Below are 15,451 nucleotides of genomic sequence, written 5' to 3'. Positions count from 1 at the left end.
GACAATGGCACGTGTGATTACATTCGATTCTTCTACTTTTTCAAATTATTTGTGTCATTGTCGTGTCAAGTGTTCGTGTACCTGTTTTAGAGATAAATAATGTTCTGGTATAAATGCAATGAAGTGGTTCAGGGTTGTAGCCTTCAGACAAAGTTATGATTTGTGTTGGGATATGTTTCTCCTCAATCTTGTGGTTCAGAACTTAAAGTACACTCAATCTTGTGGATTAATGGGTTACTTGTAAGTTGTAACACTAACACATGCCAAAAAATTGGATAGAAATTTGTTAATGTTATTCAAATGATGGCAGGTACAATTGTTTTATTTGGTTTTCTGGCTTAAATATATGCCGCCTGGCGCCAAAATCATGATACATACAATTATTTGCAAACATTAATCCATCTTGATATACAAATTTTGAAAGTAAATGTAAGCAGCTAAATTGATTACAAAATTACAGGAAATTAACAAGTACAATGGAAGATTTGAGTTGCTGGGTTGGAAAAACTCAATTTTTAGTTCCTAAAGAAGGCCATTAACTGGTGATGTGCTAGTTACATGCTCTCTTTGTTAGCAGTTAATGTTTCATTTTTCTTGCCACCTTTTCTCCTTGGTTTTGCCTCTCCTAGCATCATTATAACATCCCTCATGGAGGGTCTTTCCTTAGGTAGCTTAGCAGTGCAAAGAAGTGCTATTCTGAGAACTAAAAGCATCTCTTCTTGAACATGCTTACAGTTTCCTACACTTGGATCTAACGCCTCTTCTGGAGAATTTTTGTCTATCTTCCTTCTAATCCACCCTACAATGTCTACAGACTCTCCAAAGTCCGGATCTATAGGCCGCTTTCCTGTAATAAGCTCCAAAAGAACTATTCCAAAGCTGTAAATGTCAATCTTTTCATCTACCTTCAAGGAGTATCCATATTCTGCCAAAATAGTAAAGCATTGAAATGGTTAGAAATGTGAATATTTTAAATCGAACAATGAAGAAACATTGCTTACCCTGCAAAAATAAAAATAGTCAGTATTGTAAGGAGTAACTCACCAGGGGCAATGTATCCATAGGATCCGGCAATCATGGAGACTGTTTCATTCTTCCGAACCATCATCTTGGCTAATCCGAAATCTGCTATCCTTGCCTCAAGATTTGCGTCAAGAAGTATATTATTCGACTTGATATCTCGATGGATAACAGGTGGATGACAGTCATGATGAAGATAAGCGAGTCCTTGTGCGATTCCTAGAGCTATGTTATACCGCGAAACCCAGTCTACAAGCAATCTCTCTGATTGTTTACCATGCATGGCATCTCCAAGGTTTCCATTGACCATAAATTCATAAACTATCATCACATCAGTGTCATTATAAAGAAACCCTAGTAGTCTAACAATGTTCCTATGCCTTAGCCTCCCTAAAAGATTCACCTCTCCAACAAGATCATCACCACTTCCTACTTCGATATCAGATTCTGTTCTCCATAATTTTTTGACTGCCACAACTGTACTTGATTGCGCTATCTCAGCCTTATAAACAACGCCGGTCCCTCCCATGCCTATCACATTTGTTTCCTTGATGCAGGATAAGATATCAGTACTTGTAAAATCGAGTCTCTGAAATGCCATCAATCTCCAAGGCCATCCCTTGCGACCTCCATAAAATCTTCCTCGGAAGCACAATCCTTCAGTGTACCACTTCATGTATATGGATCTTGCTACCAAAGCAGCAACTCCAATGGCTAAGATGGATGATATTCCAATTATCCATCCTACAATAATGTGCTTTGTGTGTGAGCTTCCGTGCCTCATTGTATATGCTGAGGTTTTCGCACACGGAGGGAAGAAACCACCGCAAAGGCCAGCATTTCCCACAAGATCATTTGGATTTATTGCTCTCAGCATGCCATTTTCCGGGACAGGACCTTCTAACTTGTTGTATGAGACATTGAATGTTTCCAGAGCTGGAGACATACCAAAGTTATTAGGTATTTGACCAGTTAGAGAGTTATTAGCAAGATCAAGAATGGACAATGTAGGCATGCTTGCTATAGCTTTCGGAATGCCGCCCGTCAAAAGGTTGTTTTGCAGGCTCAATTTTACCAATTTCTGACACGAAGCAATGCTTTCTGGAATGACTCCAGAGAAAAAGTTTGATGAGAGATCCAAAACTCCAAGTGAGGGACAGTCTTGGAATTGATCTGGAATATCCCCTTCCAGGTTGTTTTCAGAGACGATGAACGTCTGCAGATTTGAAATGGAAATAATGGTGGAAGGAAGAGAAGAGTGGAGGTTGTTTCTGGAGAAATCAATGAACGAAAGAGATGTGGAAGAAGCAATGTCCTCAGGAATTCCACCAGTGAGACTATTGTTAGCCAATTCTAGCCTCTGAAGCTTCTCAAGCTTACCAAAACCAACAGGAATTGTACCAGAAAAAAAATTGTTTTGAATCCGAACACGAACGAGTGAAGGACATTTGGATAGGCTTGTTGGAATCGGACCCTTGAAGGCATTGTTGAAAAGTATAAGCTTGGTGAGATTTCCCTTAGTGCAAAGAGTTTCAGGAATCTCGCCGGAGAGTGAATTGGACGATACATCCAACCACTGCAGCGGCGAATTCTTGCCGAGGTCTCTAGGCAATGGCCCTGACAAAGAATTGTTCCATAGCTCAAGCACCTCTAGTTGAGGCAAATCTCCAAGGCCAGAAGGTACAGGACCAGATAGCTTGTTCCTCATAAAGTTCAGAAGCTGCAAATTCTTTAGCTGACTTATTTCAGCTGGAATATTTCCTGATAACATGTTGTCTGAGAGATCAAGCAGCACCAATGAAGTCATGTTTCCAATATTTGTTGGAATCTTGCCTTCAAAACTGTTCTTGTATAAGAAAACTGTGTTCAATAACTTGAGTTTTCCCAACTCATCAGGAATTTCACCACCAACATTGCCTTCTGCTAAATCAAGATACTTCAGCTTGGTTAAATTTCCGAACTCTTTCGGAATTCCACCTTCAAATTCGTTATAACCGATGATCATATACTCCAGCGACGAAAGTTTACCAATCTCAGCCGGGATTTTCCCGGTGAGATTATTCCCAGATAGACCGAGGTACTTCAGATTACTCAAATTACTGATAGATTTTGGAATAGACCCTTCAAAGAAGCTGCCTCTAAGATCAAGTGTCTCTAAGGAAGAGATATTTCCAAGGTCCTCAGGAAGAAAACCTGAGAAATTGTTGCTTGATGCATTCAAGGTAAGAAGTTCCGATGCCTTTCCAAGGCCTAATGGAAAGCCGCCGGTGAAGAAATTCTGGCTTACATCGAGACTCTTTAGTGAGGTGAGGTTGGTTATGTGTTTTGAAAGTGATGACTCAAATCCATTGCAGCACAAGTTTAAAAAAGTTAGACTTTTTAAACTTTGTATCTCATTTGAGACACTTCCACTCAGATTCATGTGTGAGAGATTAAGCTTCTCTACAGCTCCAGCTGAGTTGCACTGGACACCAGTCCAGTTACAATGAGCTTGAGCTGCACCTCCATCCTTCCAATCATGTAGGCTATTCAATGGATCAATGAGACCTGCTTTTATAGAAAGTAAAGCAAATGCTTCATTATCTGCTGCTGCACCAGCACAACAAAGGCAACAGAAGAAGAAGAAGATGAAAGACTGAGTTTTGAGCTGCATTTTGTTGTTGTTCTTCTTCTGCTTGATCAGTGTCTCAGTTTTCTACCATTGCACTCTCTAATGAAGGAAGGACAATGGTGTTGTAAGGAGTAGACATGACACTGACAGAGAGTGATATCGATATCTCTTGATTTTGATAAGGAATTGATTGGAAGGACAAAGAAGGATATGGTTAATGTAAATAGGATTTGATATATAATAAGGTTGGGTTAGTTATAAACCATTCATTAATTTTGGTCATTTTTTTAAGGTTTGTCAGATTTATGGATTAGTATTTGATAGCAGATAATAATGTTAACATAGTGACAGTGAAGGTTTGGAGTTATTGGAAATTTCTCCGACATAAAACATGGTAGAGAATGTGACCCTTCATGCCATTTAGTTCCTACTTCTTTTATGTGTTTTCATTGTCAACTTGAAGAAGGAATAGATATGTACCTTTTTTTTTTTAATTTAAAACCAATTGTTTCTCTTATTTGTTTATTATGAATCCCTTTCTACAGGAAGGAAGGATATCCTTGCTAAGTTGTTTAGAACAAAGAAATGAAAGAATTTATATCTTTCAATGCTAGCACCGACACTTTAAATTAAAGATGTGTCAGTGTCTGACACATGTCAGTGTTTGACATGAACATATGTAATTTAATTTATTATTTTTTAAAATTATTACCTGTATCGACGGTGTTTAATGTGAAAGATAGTAAAAGGAATTAAAAAAAAGTGTAACTAGTAAGCTCATTTAAGCTTGGATGAATGTTTTCAGAACCTTTCCTTTTGGGAAGTTAATAAAAAATATTCAAACTCAAAAGATCTTGTCATGGCCCATGACAGTACATTCAATAAAAATATTCACTCTAAGTATAAGAAAATAAAAGTATTCATTAAGCTAATTCAAGTGTGTTTCATGATGTTAAAGTCGAATTTCTGGTGGACTTGAAGGGTAACTTTTAGCTATGACAAAGATTCAAAAATGATGCATAAATGGCCCAAACTAACATATGGTTAAAACTTAAAAGTAGGATCTACCTAACCTGAACAATTATGTACTTGTGATTATCTTAATATCAAAATCTAATCCAAAAAAACTATTATAACCAATGAACCATTATCCATCCCCACTTGATGGTTTTATCCTCACAAATGTTAATTATTTTCATAATGATTTAAAGGGAATCTTTCCATGTTAGAGGGAGAAAGAAACATGAAAAAAAGACAAATTCTACCATTCACTCACTAATTGCTTTCAAAGAAATGAAAGGCACAAAAATGATTGTGGGAATGTGGGGTATTAAGATTAGAGCATCTGTTACAGTATCAACTATAAACAGGAAGCTTAAATACATTAGATTAATTTTCGAGGGAGGTTTATTTTTCTTTTACTTTTTTTTTAGTGGCCTTGGTTTTGAATCTCGAACCTTGCATATATTAATTATGCATTGTTCATACCAACTGAGTCAAGCTCACGATCACACCTTTTGAATACAAATAAAAAGTACTCAAAACTGCAGTAGTTGATAAAAGTAGGGTCATATGCAATTGTCATTAAGAAAGTATAATAAACTACTAAAGGAAATATGAAACAGAAGAAAATGGGGGGAGAGTGGTGCACTTAATCAATCATGGCATGATGAGAGTATGAGCCCACCAACTGCCACTTCTTTCATATCAAAATTCATTATTTTTTGTTTTTTACTTCTTTTCTCTCTTACAATATTCACATGCAAGCATGTGGTGTGTTGGATTTAGGTAAGTGATACACATTACTAGTACTACTACCGTTTCTATTGCCCTATAACACATTTGACACCTATTATATGATCCATATACTGAATCATATGGAAGGCATGTGAAATAGCAGCTTCCTAGTCAAGTACATTTTTTTTTCTCATTATTTTTTGACAGAGACAGTGAGGATTTCAAATAATCTATTGGTCATGGTGATGAATTATTTGATGGCTCTAATGTTCTTTCTTATAGTTATATACCATTTTTTTTATGGGATCCAAGGGTGGTATATTGGAGAATGTTGAAAAATGGAAACTTTGCTTACGTGCGTCCACATGGGGTTTCATGCCAAGCATTCACCATTTTTTATAAAAAAAAAAAAAAAAAAAGGATATGTCATATTATTATTATTATTACTTACAGCAAAGAGATGCTAAAACGGGATCAAGGTGCTCCTAATTGCACATGTATATGTATGATGCATTATATTTCTTTTTTGACAAAGTGTACATGTATGATGTATGTTATGCATGTATATTGGTTTTCCAATAATCTTCCATGTATTTTTACTCTTATTTCATTTTGAATATAACTCTATTTGTTTTAATTTCATATCTTTGTACGGTATATTTTTTATTTGCTTTCTTAATATGATGCTTATTTTATTCATGTTAAAAGATTAGTTTTGATGATGTGCAAATTCAATGAATGTTTTTTGCGTCGTCAACGTTGCAGATTTGAAGACATAAATATTTCAGATACTCGAATATAATCATATTTGTAAGCAAAAGCACTCTGTCATTTTACGTCATTAATATGGATGATGTAAGTTTGTTTGCAACTTTAACTTTTTATGTTTTAGCGACTTTTAATTTGTATTGTATCATACATTCTATCCATTTCCTTTTGCTTTATTTTCTTTTTAATCAGAAATTCAATTCTCAACCTTAAAAAAGTTGATATATATCCGTTTGGGCTTGCAAAGTCCAAAACAAGCATGTCAGATAGCACATTCCATTAACTTTCGGACCCTTATATAGTTTCAATATTTTGGAAACTAGACTCGTTCACCCCAAATATTTCTTAAAAATAAGGCTCATTTACCCCCAAAGTTTTTCCATACGTTAAAGTTGATCGAAGTTTAAAATAGTTCCATTAAACTTGAGCTACGTTGTCTAAAAATTAATAAACTTGAGTCAAGTTTACCATAACACTAAATAGTTCTCGTAAACTTACTTTGTGTTTACAAGAATCATTTTTTCTTAAATTATCTTATAATTTTGATGATGTTGTTTTGTAATAGATATGGAGATACACCAATTATGTGATAAACATCACTTATATGCTACATCTGCTTTCAAAACTAGTAGTTAAAAAATCCAAAAAAAAAATATATATATAAGATAGAAGGCATTAAACGTGATCATTGATATGCTCATAGTTTCTAGAACAAACGTGCAACATCAAATAAGTGTAGAAAATATGCAAGAGGATGGGAATGAAAATGGTGCGATGCATTTTTTTAGATGGAATTTATATGGTTAAATAATTTCAAACCTAATAAAGCAAATAAGCGGAAAAGAAATTAGATTAAATTGCTGCGGACCTAACAAAATTAATAAATAAGGATATATGGAAGCTACTTTTTAATACAAAAATTAATGGAAAACAGATAAATGATAGTATTATTTATTTTAAGAAAAATATTAATAACTGTCCTTAGAGCATCCAATATCAATTGACTATTAGTGTGTTTTCACTTAACCCGATGACATTGTGATAGAGTAACAACGATATTTAGCTTTTTGGCAATGGCATACAATTGCAATCGTTACCCTGCAAAACAACAACGATGTTTTTGTGCTTTGTTGAATTTATAAAATAATATACATCAAATAATGAACTCAAAGGGTGCTATATAAGAGATTGTGATGAATTGTATGAATATTTAAAAAATGTAAAATTGTAGTTTAGTTGATTAAGTAAATGTAGTTCCTGTTCAAACATAGATTGTGTTGTGAGACACTACACATAGAGCATAAATGTTAATAATTCATGCCACGTCTATCATTTGCTGATTGCAAATGCCATGTCAGCAACACCAATGGATTGTCACATTCTTAATCTTAACATTATCATCACAAGTGAATGGCTGTGTTTGTGACACAATAGACACTTTGTGGACCACAATTTTACTTCTATCTTTTGATTTTATGACAACTAGAGAAGCAAGGTGTTGAGAAGAACTGCTTCTCTCTTTTCTTGGCAATGGCAACTATGCACTCTCTTGCATTCTCTTCTCCACTCTACAACTCAATTCAGAAGCCACGCTCATACTCAGGTACAAACATTACTTTCTTTGTTTTGTGGTTCCTGTGAAATGTTTTGGGAACTTATGTTTGGACTATTCAATTTTATAATAGTTGTCGGATTTTTAAAAAAATAACAGTAATTTCATAATATGAATCAGGTTAACATTTTTGGTGTTAAGGCCTTATATACTTTGCTCCAATTGTTGACTTGTAAATTAATGTGCTTTCCAGAATGCCAAATAAACAAAACAAAAGATGGGTCACATTATTTTCTTTTGTTTATCTTTTTGCCAACATTTTTTTCTTGACAACATAAAATTCTTTATATGATGTTTGAATAAACATTAATTCTTGCATTGTTCAGTATTTGGAAACAATAATTTAATATAGTTTCCACCCTGATGGTATGTATGATGTTCTTGGCAACACACTATGGAACAGAATGGCATTGGGAAGTTTTGAGTTATACTTGTACTGGAATTGTGGAGTAACAGGACAATAGAATATTGCAATTCATAACAAAATTGTACTTTTGCAATGTATGAACATGAAGTAACCTTAGAATTCCCATTAGTTTCAAGCAAGCTACATTCAGTATTCTTTATATATGTAGAGCAATTTCTAGTATATCATTGCTTCCCTTGACCCCTGACCTTGAAACCTTGAACATATGATTTCTTTGAAGATTTTTAGCCATAGAAAATAAAAAGTCATGCACATGATATGATATTCATGATGAAAATTATAGACTATTTGTTTATGCAGCCACTTCTTTAATTATCCATGGAAGTTTGAACTTAAATTCCTCATTCAATGGTCAACATTTGCATGTGCCAAGTTTGAGGTTACCGATGATAACTCAAAAAACTCCCATGCACATGCCGGTTATCATGATGGCAGGGAAGCCCAAAATTCAATTCATTCAAGGAACTGATGAACTGACAATACCTGATGTGAAGCTGACAAAATCAAAGGATGGAACAAATGGCATGGCTATCTTCAGGTTTGATCAACCCTCAGTTTTTGATTCTTCTGGAGAAGTAGGTGACATTACTGGTTTTTATATGATTGATGAGGAAGGAGTCCTTCAATCTGTTGATGTAAATGCTAAATTTGTCAACGGAAAGCCCTCAGGAATTGAAGCCAAGTATATAATGCGGACTCCACGGGACTGGGATAGGTTCATGAGATTCATGGAGCGATACTCTGATGCTAATGGTTTACAATTCATAAAATATTGAGTTGATGTTCTAACTTTTTCCCTTCTATTTTTTTGTCCTCTGTCAAGAAGTTTGTTTTCTGTAATTTAGTTACCACCATGTAACTGCTTTCCTATAGATCCCAAAGCTTATTGTTCCACACCTCTACGGCTTTCTTTTATAATGATTAAAAAAAGGCAAGAGTTTTTGTTAGGAAATATTGTAATACAAACATGCAGCTGCATTGCAATTCTTTGAGCATGTTGTCTGTTGTTTTTTCTACTGAGCTTATTTGTGGGTGGCTATTTACCTGTTATCGTAGTAGAATATCTCCCTAGCTAATGGAGGAGGAAATAGTCTAGAATCTAGATAGATGCTCTAGCCGGATTTTATCGAATTGGAATGATACAAGTTTTGAATACTAGACCCTGCTAGGATCCAAAAGGGACTTCCCCACTAAAAGGGATGTTGAGTTCTATTTCTCACATACAACACCAATGATCTCTACTGGTGTCATTTATCATTAAGGATTTATTATATACTCCAACGTTGTAAACTTATAGCGTCAATACATAAAAATTAAATTGTATATCATTAATAAATACAGGATAACCCTGTTCTAGTGGCTGTCTTCTACTAAATTCCTATGCGCCTGCTAAAAAAGAAAATGACATCAGATAAAAGAAGTATTCATATGGCTCTAGCTTCTATGTACAGGATTTTCCTTGTCAATCATCGTCAATATGTGACATGTTCAAACTTGATTATGGATACTACTAGACAGTGAGAAAATCAAAACCACGTATAACAACTTGTTGGTCTGGACCTTGTCCTTTACTGAAATGGTTTATTTGCTTAAGGATTAAGCACAAATGGTTTTAACTATACTAACCATAGTTTTCGCATGGTTGAATGGATCAAATCAAACTATTAGAATTTAGAATAGTCGAAGATGCTTTAAGATGAACATTACACAATAAAATAATCATACTGAGTAGGAAGTTAAGTTTACCAAACCTAGTGGTTGCTAGCATTTCCTTCATAACAGACAAAATTGTCATTTGCCAGTGTCAAGTCATACCAAAAATAATGCTACAAGATTTGTCCGAAAAGAAACTTCTGGTATCCATCACCATGTGATGAATTGTTTCACAGATGCTAATCTTAACATCAATATGGAGTATGCATTTCATGCATAATTACACATCAAAGAAATGAACCTTGCATACCTTGGAAGAGAATTTCACTGCAATTTCTTTTCTACCGTTGATTGTTTAAAAGTCATTTAACAATCATTGTTTAATAATTTCTTCAAAAAAAAATTATTGTTTAATAATATCAACTGGTTATGGTTTTAAAAACGACTCCAAAAAAGTTAATTGTGCAAAAACCAGAAGCTGCGGGTGAGGAAAGAAACAGCTCATAATTTTCTCTAGTTGAGTCCATTATAAAGTAGCTAGACAGTGATGATAACCCATTCACGCAGCTAGCTATATACAGAAAATGAAGTGCCAGATATACTCAAATGAAAGCGCCATTATCAAAAGACGAAAGATAGCCACGTCCCAACAAAACAAGTTCTTTCCTGATTTCAATGACAAACTTGTTGGTGTTTACCATTAACCATGATAAATTTGTTTATTTTTCCTATATGAATCAAATGAACAAAAATATTACATAAAAGAAATTTTAAACCTTATAAAATGCATTCTAGTAAACCACTAAGTAGAATACATGAAGCAGAAATCAGGAAAACCGGTACAAAAAACGTGTAAAGCAAAAGAATAAGTCTCCAAGCCGGGGTTTTCAACAAAGAAGCCCGCTCAATATGCTTCGACACATGTTCAGCAGTAAGTTCACAGCAAGATTCCAACAATAACTTGCAGTTCTTCCTCAAATCAGGGAAAGCATATCTCAATCTGCATTAAACCTCACTGCAGCCAGTGATATAATCTTTTCCCATTCTTTTACAATGGATTTCTTTGCTCATTCTTCCAAGAATTTTTTGCAGCTTCAGCAGATGAATCAGTGGACTCTCCACTACCATCATTTTTTGGTTTTGAGAAGAAAGGATCCCATTCATGAGGACCAACCTCATGCTTTCCCTCATCCAACAAAGCATATTTCCAACTGTTCTCCTCAATGAAGTTTTTATCGATACGATCTTCAATAATATCCTTCCTCAAATGTGTAACTTTGTCAATTACTGCTTGTACAGCAACATCAAATGCGTCTTTAAGAGTTTCTAACTTGGAGCGAGGGTCAGCATATACTAGTCTTGGAATGAGACCAATGACCTCTTCTCTCATGATCCTCACTTGTTCAGGAGGTATCTGACCAAGTATTTCCTCTATACTCATATTCCTCTTACGAATATCGTCCTCTGGAATGAAGACAGAATACTTGGTATAATTCTTAGGAAGATGCCAAGTATACTGTGTGTATGCCGAACCTGGATGGAAGAAGACAGGTATACAGCCAGCCAACATTGAATCAAAGGCAGACCTTCGAGTGTATGAATCACCCTGAGGTTGCAAGCAGAACTGTGAGCTTTGAAACATCTGCATTATGCTACTGGGAGAATGACATTTGCTTTCACCGAAGTCGCATTCCAAAAGCTTACCAACCGGTGAACTTCTGCATTGCTCAATTAACTGACCCCTGATTGATTTGGCATTGTCAGGACGGGGAGCTCCAGCAAATGAGAAAAGCCACTTCCTCTCTAAATGCCTCATTCTGTCCTGCCAATTGAACACATCAGCATCTTTTGCAGGGTGGAAGTATGTAGGATAAGGAATCCCAAAATCATTTGCATTCCATGGACTCGACTCTACCACAAGCATGGACATATTCTTCGCTGCCGGTAAAAACAGAAGCTTATTCCCCCAATCCGTTTCTTCCTCAGACAATCTCCGAAAATCCCATGTTATCCTTCCCGCAACAAGAAAATGATCCTTCCCATTCATGATACTCCACTCCGGCCTCTTCATAAGCCAATCAACCAGATCAAGTGAAGCCGCATCCCTCCTCGAGATATTATAACCCCAAAGATAACGCGCAATATCAAACCCAGCATAAAACGGAACAAAAATCGCAGCAGCAATTGAAGAATCCTCAGTCAAACACTCATACTGCTTCATCCTATTACTAAATATAACATCAACAGCAAACTGATTTGTCGCATACCAACCCGTATCGGAGAAAACCCCTTCAACATTCTCAAGTGGCGGCCCAAGACCAGCATTGGTAGTAAACTTACACATATTAGTCCAAAGACTCAAACTCTTACACTCCTTCAACATATCCTCATTAAACCTTGAAGGAAGATCATGCACATAAATATACCTCCCCCCACAAGGATCACTCTTATTTTCACCGGTTTTCAACGCTTTCATAAAAGGAAAACTCTTCTCCTCCTTCTTCTCCTCCTCTTTCTTCTCCTCCTTCTTCTCCTCCTTCTCAGGGTCAGGGGTGTCACTCTTTATTGCAACCGGCTCCGGAAACCCAATTTTTCTGGGAGGCGGTTGCGATGATTTCACTCGAGGTTTATCAATAACATCATGGTTTGATGTAGATTCATCAAAATTAACAGAAACAGGTGTTGATTTGGTAATGTGATCATCAACAAATTGAGTGGTATTTGTAGTAGTAGTATTATCAGCTCTAAGGAAGACAAAATGAAAGTATAATAGAAAAATCCATAGAAAAGCGGATAAAGAAGCTAAACAACAAAGGCGTGAAGTTTGATTCTTTGATCCCCCTTTTTCCATTTGATCAGGGAGAACGCCCGCCACAGGGCGCCGTCTCATTTGCATTCAATCAAGAATACATTTGTTCATCAAATCTTAACCTAAACCTAACCCTAACCCTAAATCTTAATAAAAACCTAAACCTAAGAAGTATGATTAGGATTAGAGATTAATCTGAACAAGATTTTGAAGCTAAGGTGGTAAATAATAATTGAAACGATAATGAGTTTTGAAACAAAAATGAAAATGGAGTTGATTGGATGGAATGAAGAAGAGGGGGGATTCGAGACTTACAGAGATGGAGATTGAAGAAGGGAATATTGCAGAGAGAGAGGTGTTGAAAAATGAACGAGGGAGAGAGAAGGGAGTGCAGGTTAGCAACGTGCGCCGAGATTGTCTCTGAAATAAACGTGTCGGTGCCGAGTTGGATTTTGACGCGTGTTTTGTTTTATTGGTATGGGACTATTGTGTAATGTGGTAGTGTTTCCTCTCCCTATACATTGCATCAAATTGTGTTCCATGCTCATGCTCCCAAATACCAACGAGATTACGGGTCAATATCCTCTCCATTTATAAATTTCTCTATTTGTTCCATTTAGAGAAATAAAGACACATAAAAAGTAAAAAATAATTAATGATAGTGGGACTCACTTAGTGATAGAACCCACCACTTATTTTTTGTGTCTATCTCTCTCCAAATTGCAATAAATGAAAAAATTTATAAATGGAGAGGATCTTGACCCCGAGATTACCAAAAGTAGGTAATACTATCATTTTCATTCTTTATTTTCTTTTTAAAGTTATGTTTATATAAAATGGACTCTAACCCATAGTATACTTTGTGCATGTTTGGAATTACATTGATGAGTTAAAATCACCATGATCGATTGTGATTTTTTTTTAAAGTTATACTCTTTAGTTTCTACAAAATTATGGTGGTTCATCGTGATTTTGATGTATTCATCATGATATCAAACGTAGGCTTAATTGGTTACAAGTATTTGAGCATTCCATTTAGACACGTAATAATTTTAGTGTGGATCATATATTATATGCACGCAGCTGCATAGACTAATCCCTCAAGTTAGATAGAACCACAATAGATAACAGAGCTCTCTCTTAAGATATTTAACATTGTTGTATTTTATTTTTAAGGAACATTGTTGTATTTGTCGGGTTTATATTTGAAATCATGGAGACATTTGAGAAAGTGTAGAAAGAAAATAAAATAAAATAATGTGTATTTTAAAATAAAATTAATTGAAATATATATTTATGTATGTTCAAATATTGTGCTTAAAATACTTGTGGTTGTAAGATTTTCTGTCATAACACAAGTGATCGATATGCATGTTAATGAGCGTCTTCAGAACACTCATTAAAAAATTTTAATAAAGAAATAATTCTTTAAAAAGGTCAAAAACTTCGTACATATTTTAATAAAATCTTACTAATTTAGATGTTTAAAGAATGTCTCATGACACGGATCAACATTTCCTTTATTTATAAACAAAAATCAACATATTTTCTTTCCTCAAAATATAAGTAAATGTCAACTATCATGTTTCAAAAATAAACGTTGATTGATTTTTTCCAAAAATATCCTACATTAATTAAGCATGGATTAATATTTTTCATGATAATTAAGGTCGCAGCCAGAGACGCGTCATCGTCTACTTGTCAAAGTGCAACCGACACACATACAATACAACAACCCTCTCAAATCTTTCTATTTTGCACAAATCATTTTAAGACGTCGTTGTGTCATCATTATCACCATATCAAACATCAGATCCACCATGATTCAATTCAATTATTAACGACCGATGTTAGAACCACTAATATTAACAAATACTAGTAGAAAATATATATGTCCTCACAGCAAGGATCCTGCACGTACTGGGACCAATTGTGCAGTAAAACTGCTTTTTATGGAATAATAATGGCCACATTCCTTTATTGCATCCGGGGTTGAGGGGATCTATTTGTTTATTTGTAAAGAAGCTGAAAAATGAAACTCATGTAGTACGTGATGTCCAATTGAAAATTTTGGGATGAATGTTTAAGAGAGTCGGTGTAAAGATTATTGTGTCTGAATAAAATGTGGAGAAGGATATTGTACAATCATCTTGGAACAGCTTTCACTTTATCGTTGTATTCTAACTCTATTGTTTTTATCTTAAAGAAAGTGACAATAAGAAAGTTGTCTCCAAATTATTGCAAAATGGTTATACAAATACCACTTTTCAAAATTCTTTATAGTTTTATCAGGCAAAAAAAACTTCAAACATAGGGCTTTTAAACCCCAAACATTGCCTAAAAATATTTCACGTAATTGAGTAAGCACACATGAAGAAAAAAAAAAGTCGGGAAACAAGTATTTTTAAGTTTCAAATTTTTAAAAGAAGTGAATTAGCTTATTCTTAACACTTAAACAACGTTTAATGAGTAACCAAAAATACAACGTTTAATGATCTATATGCATTATGACTAAACGCTATGGAGGGAGTTCAAAAGAGACAATTATACTCTATTATTATTATTAAGTACAGTGCTAAGCTAAACTTCTCCCCTCACTTACTTTATGTCACGCCTTGGTTTTTGTTTTTTTTTTCTTATCAAGTTTTTTAAAAAATAAAAAAATAAGAACTTCTCCTCTCTGTCTCTTCCTGTTTTGATATTTAAATTTATTGAATTATTATTGGTTGCTTCTCTATAGATGTATAATTTGTTTTTCCTGGAGCTGTTGACAACAGGGTTAAGTAGGGAGATTGATTCGAAGTTTGAAACTGA

The 15,451-nt window shown here is 34.8% G+C and overlaps 3 protein-coding genes across 3 annotated transcripts; 1 reads left to right on the top strand and 2 right to left on the bottom strand.

Moving 5' to 3' along the window:
* Nucleotides 1-319: 319 nt before the first annotated feature.
* LOC25484201 (MDIS1-interacting receptor like kinase 1) lies at nucleotides 320-4,031 on the bottom strand. Its single transcript, XM_013612970.3, is given in 3 exon segments — nucleotides 320-560; nucleotides 563-925; nucleotides 1,045-4,031. Coding segments are annotated over 3 exon segments (3,030 nt in total). The 5' UTR covers nucleotides 3,674-4,031; the 3' UTR covers nucleotides 320-522.
* A 3,549-nt stretch (nucleotides 4,032-7,580) lies between these two features.
* On the top strand, nucleotides 7,581-9,195 carry LOC25484200 (photosystem II reaction center PSB28 protein, chloroplastic). Its single transcript, XM_013612969.3, has 2 exons — nucleotides 7,581-7,739; nucleotides 8,476-9,195. Exons 1-2 carry the CDS (start codon nucleotides 7,667-7,669, stop codon nucleotides 8,949-8,951), a joined length of 549 nt encoding a protein of 182 aa, XP_013468423.1. The 5' UTR covers nucleotides 7,581-7,666; the 3' UTR covers nucleotides 8,952-9,195.
* A 1,232-nt stretch (nucleotides 9,196-10,427) lies between these two features.
* Nucleotides 10,428-13,117, bottom strand: LOC25484199 (xyloglucan galactosyltransferase MUR3). Its single transcript, XM_013612968.3, has one exon. The coding sequence runs from the start codon at nucleotides 12,722-12,724 to the stop codon at nucleotides 10,877-10,879; it is 1,848 nt and encodes a 615-aa protein (XP_013468422.1). The 5' UTR covers nucleotides 12,725-13,117; the 3' UTR covers nucleotides 10,428-10,876.
* Nucleotides 13,118-15,451: the final 2,334 nt, after the last annotated feature.

The sequence above is a fragment of the Medicago truncatula genome, chromosome 1 (genome assembly GCF_003473485.1).
Source record: "Medicago truncatula cultivar Jemalong A17 chromosome 1, MtrunA17r5.0-ANR, whole genome shotgun sequence".
NCBI lineage: Eukaryota > Viridiplantae > Streptophyta > Magnoliopsida > Fabales > Fabaceae > Medicago > Medicago truncatula.
This window is presented reverse-complemented; position numbering and strand designations above follow the sequence as displayed.

Excerpts from the sequence above, each read along its gene's own strand:
- LOC25484199 (XM_013612968.3), bottom strand. The coding sequence starts at position 12,724 with ATGCAAATGAGACGGCGCCCTGTGGCGGGCGTTCTCCCTGATCAAATG.
- LOC25484200 (XM_013612969.3), top strand. The coding sequence starts at position 7,667 with ATGGCAACTATGCACTCTCTTGCATTCTCTTCTCCACTCTACAACTCA. Across the intron at positions 7,740-8,475 it reads GAAGCCACGCTCATACTCAG|CCACTTCTTTAATTATCCAT; the intron begins GTACAAACATTA and ends TTGTTTATGCAG.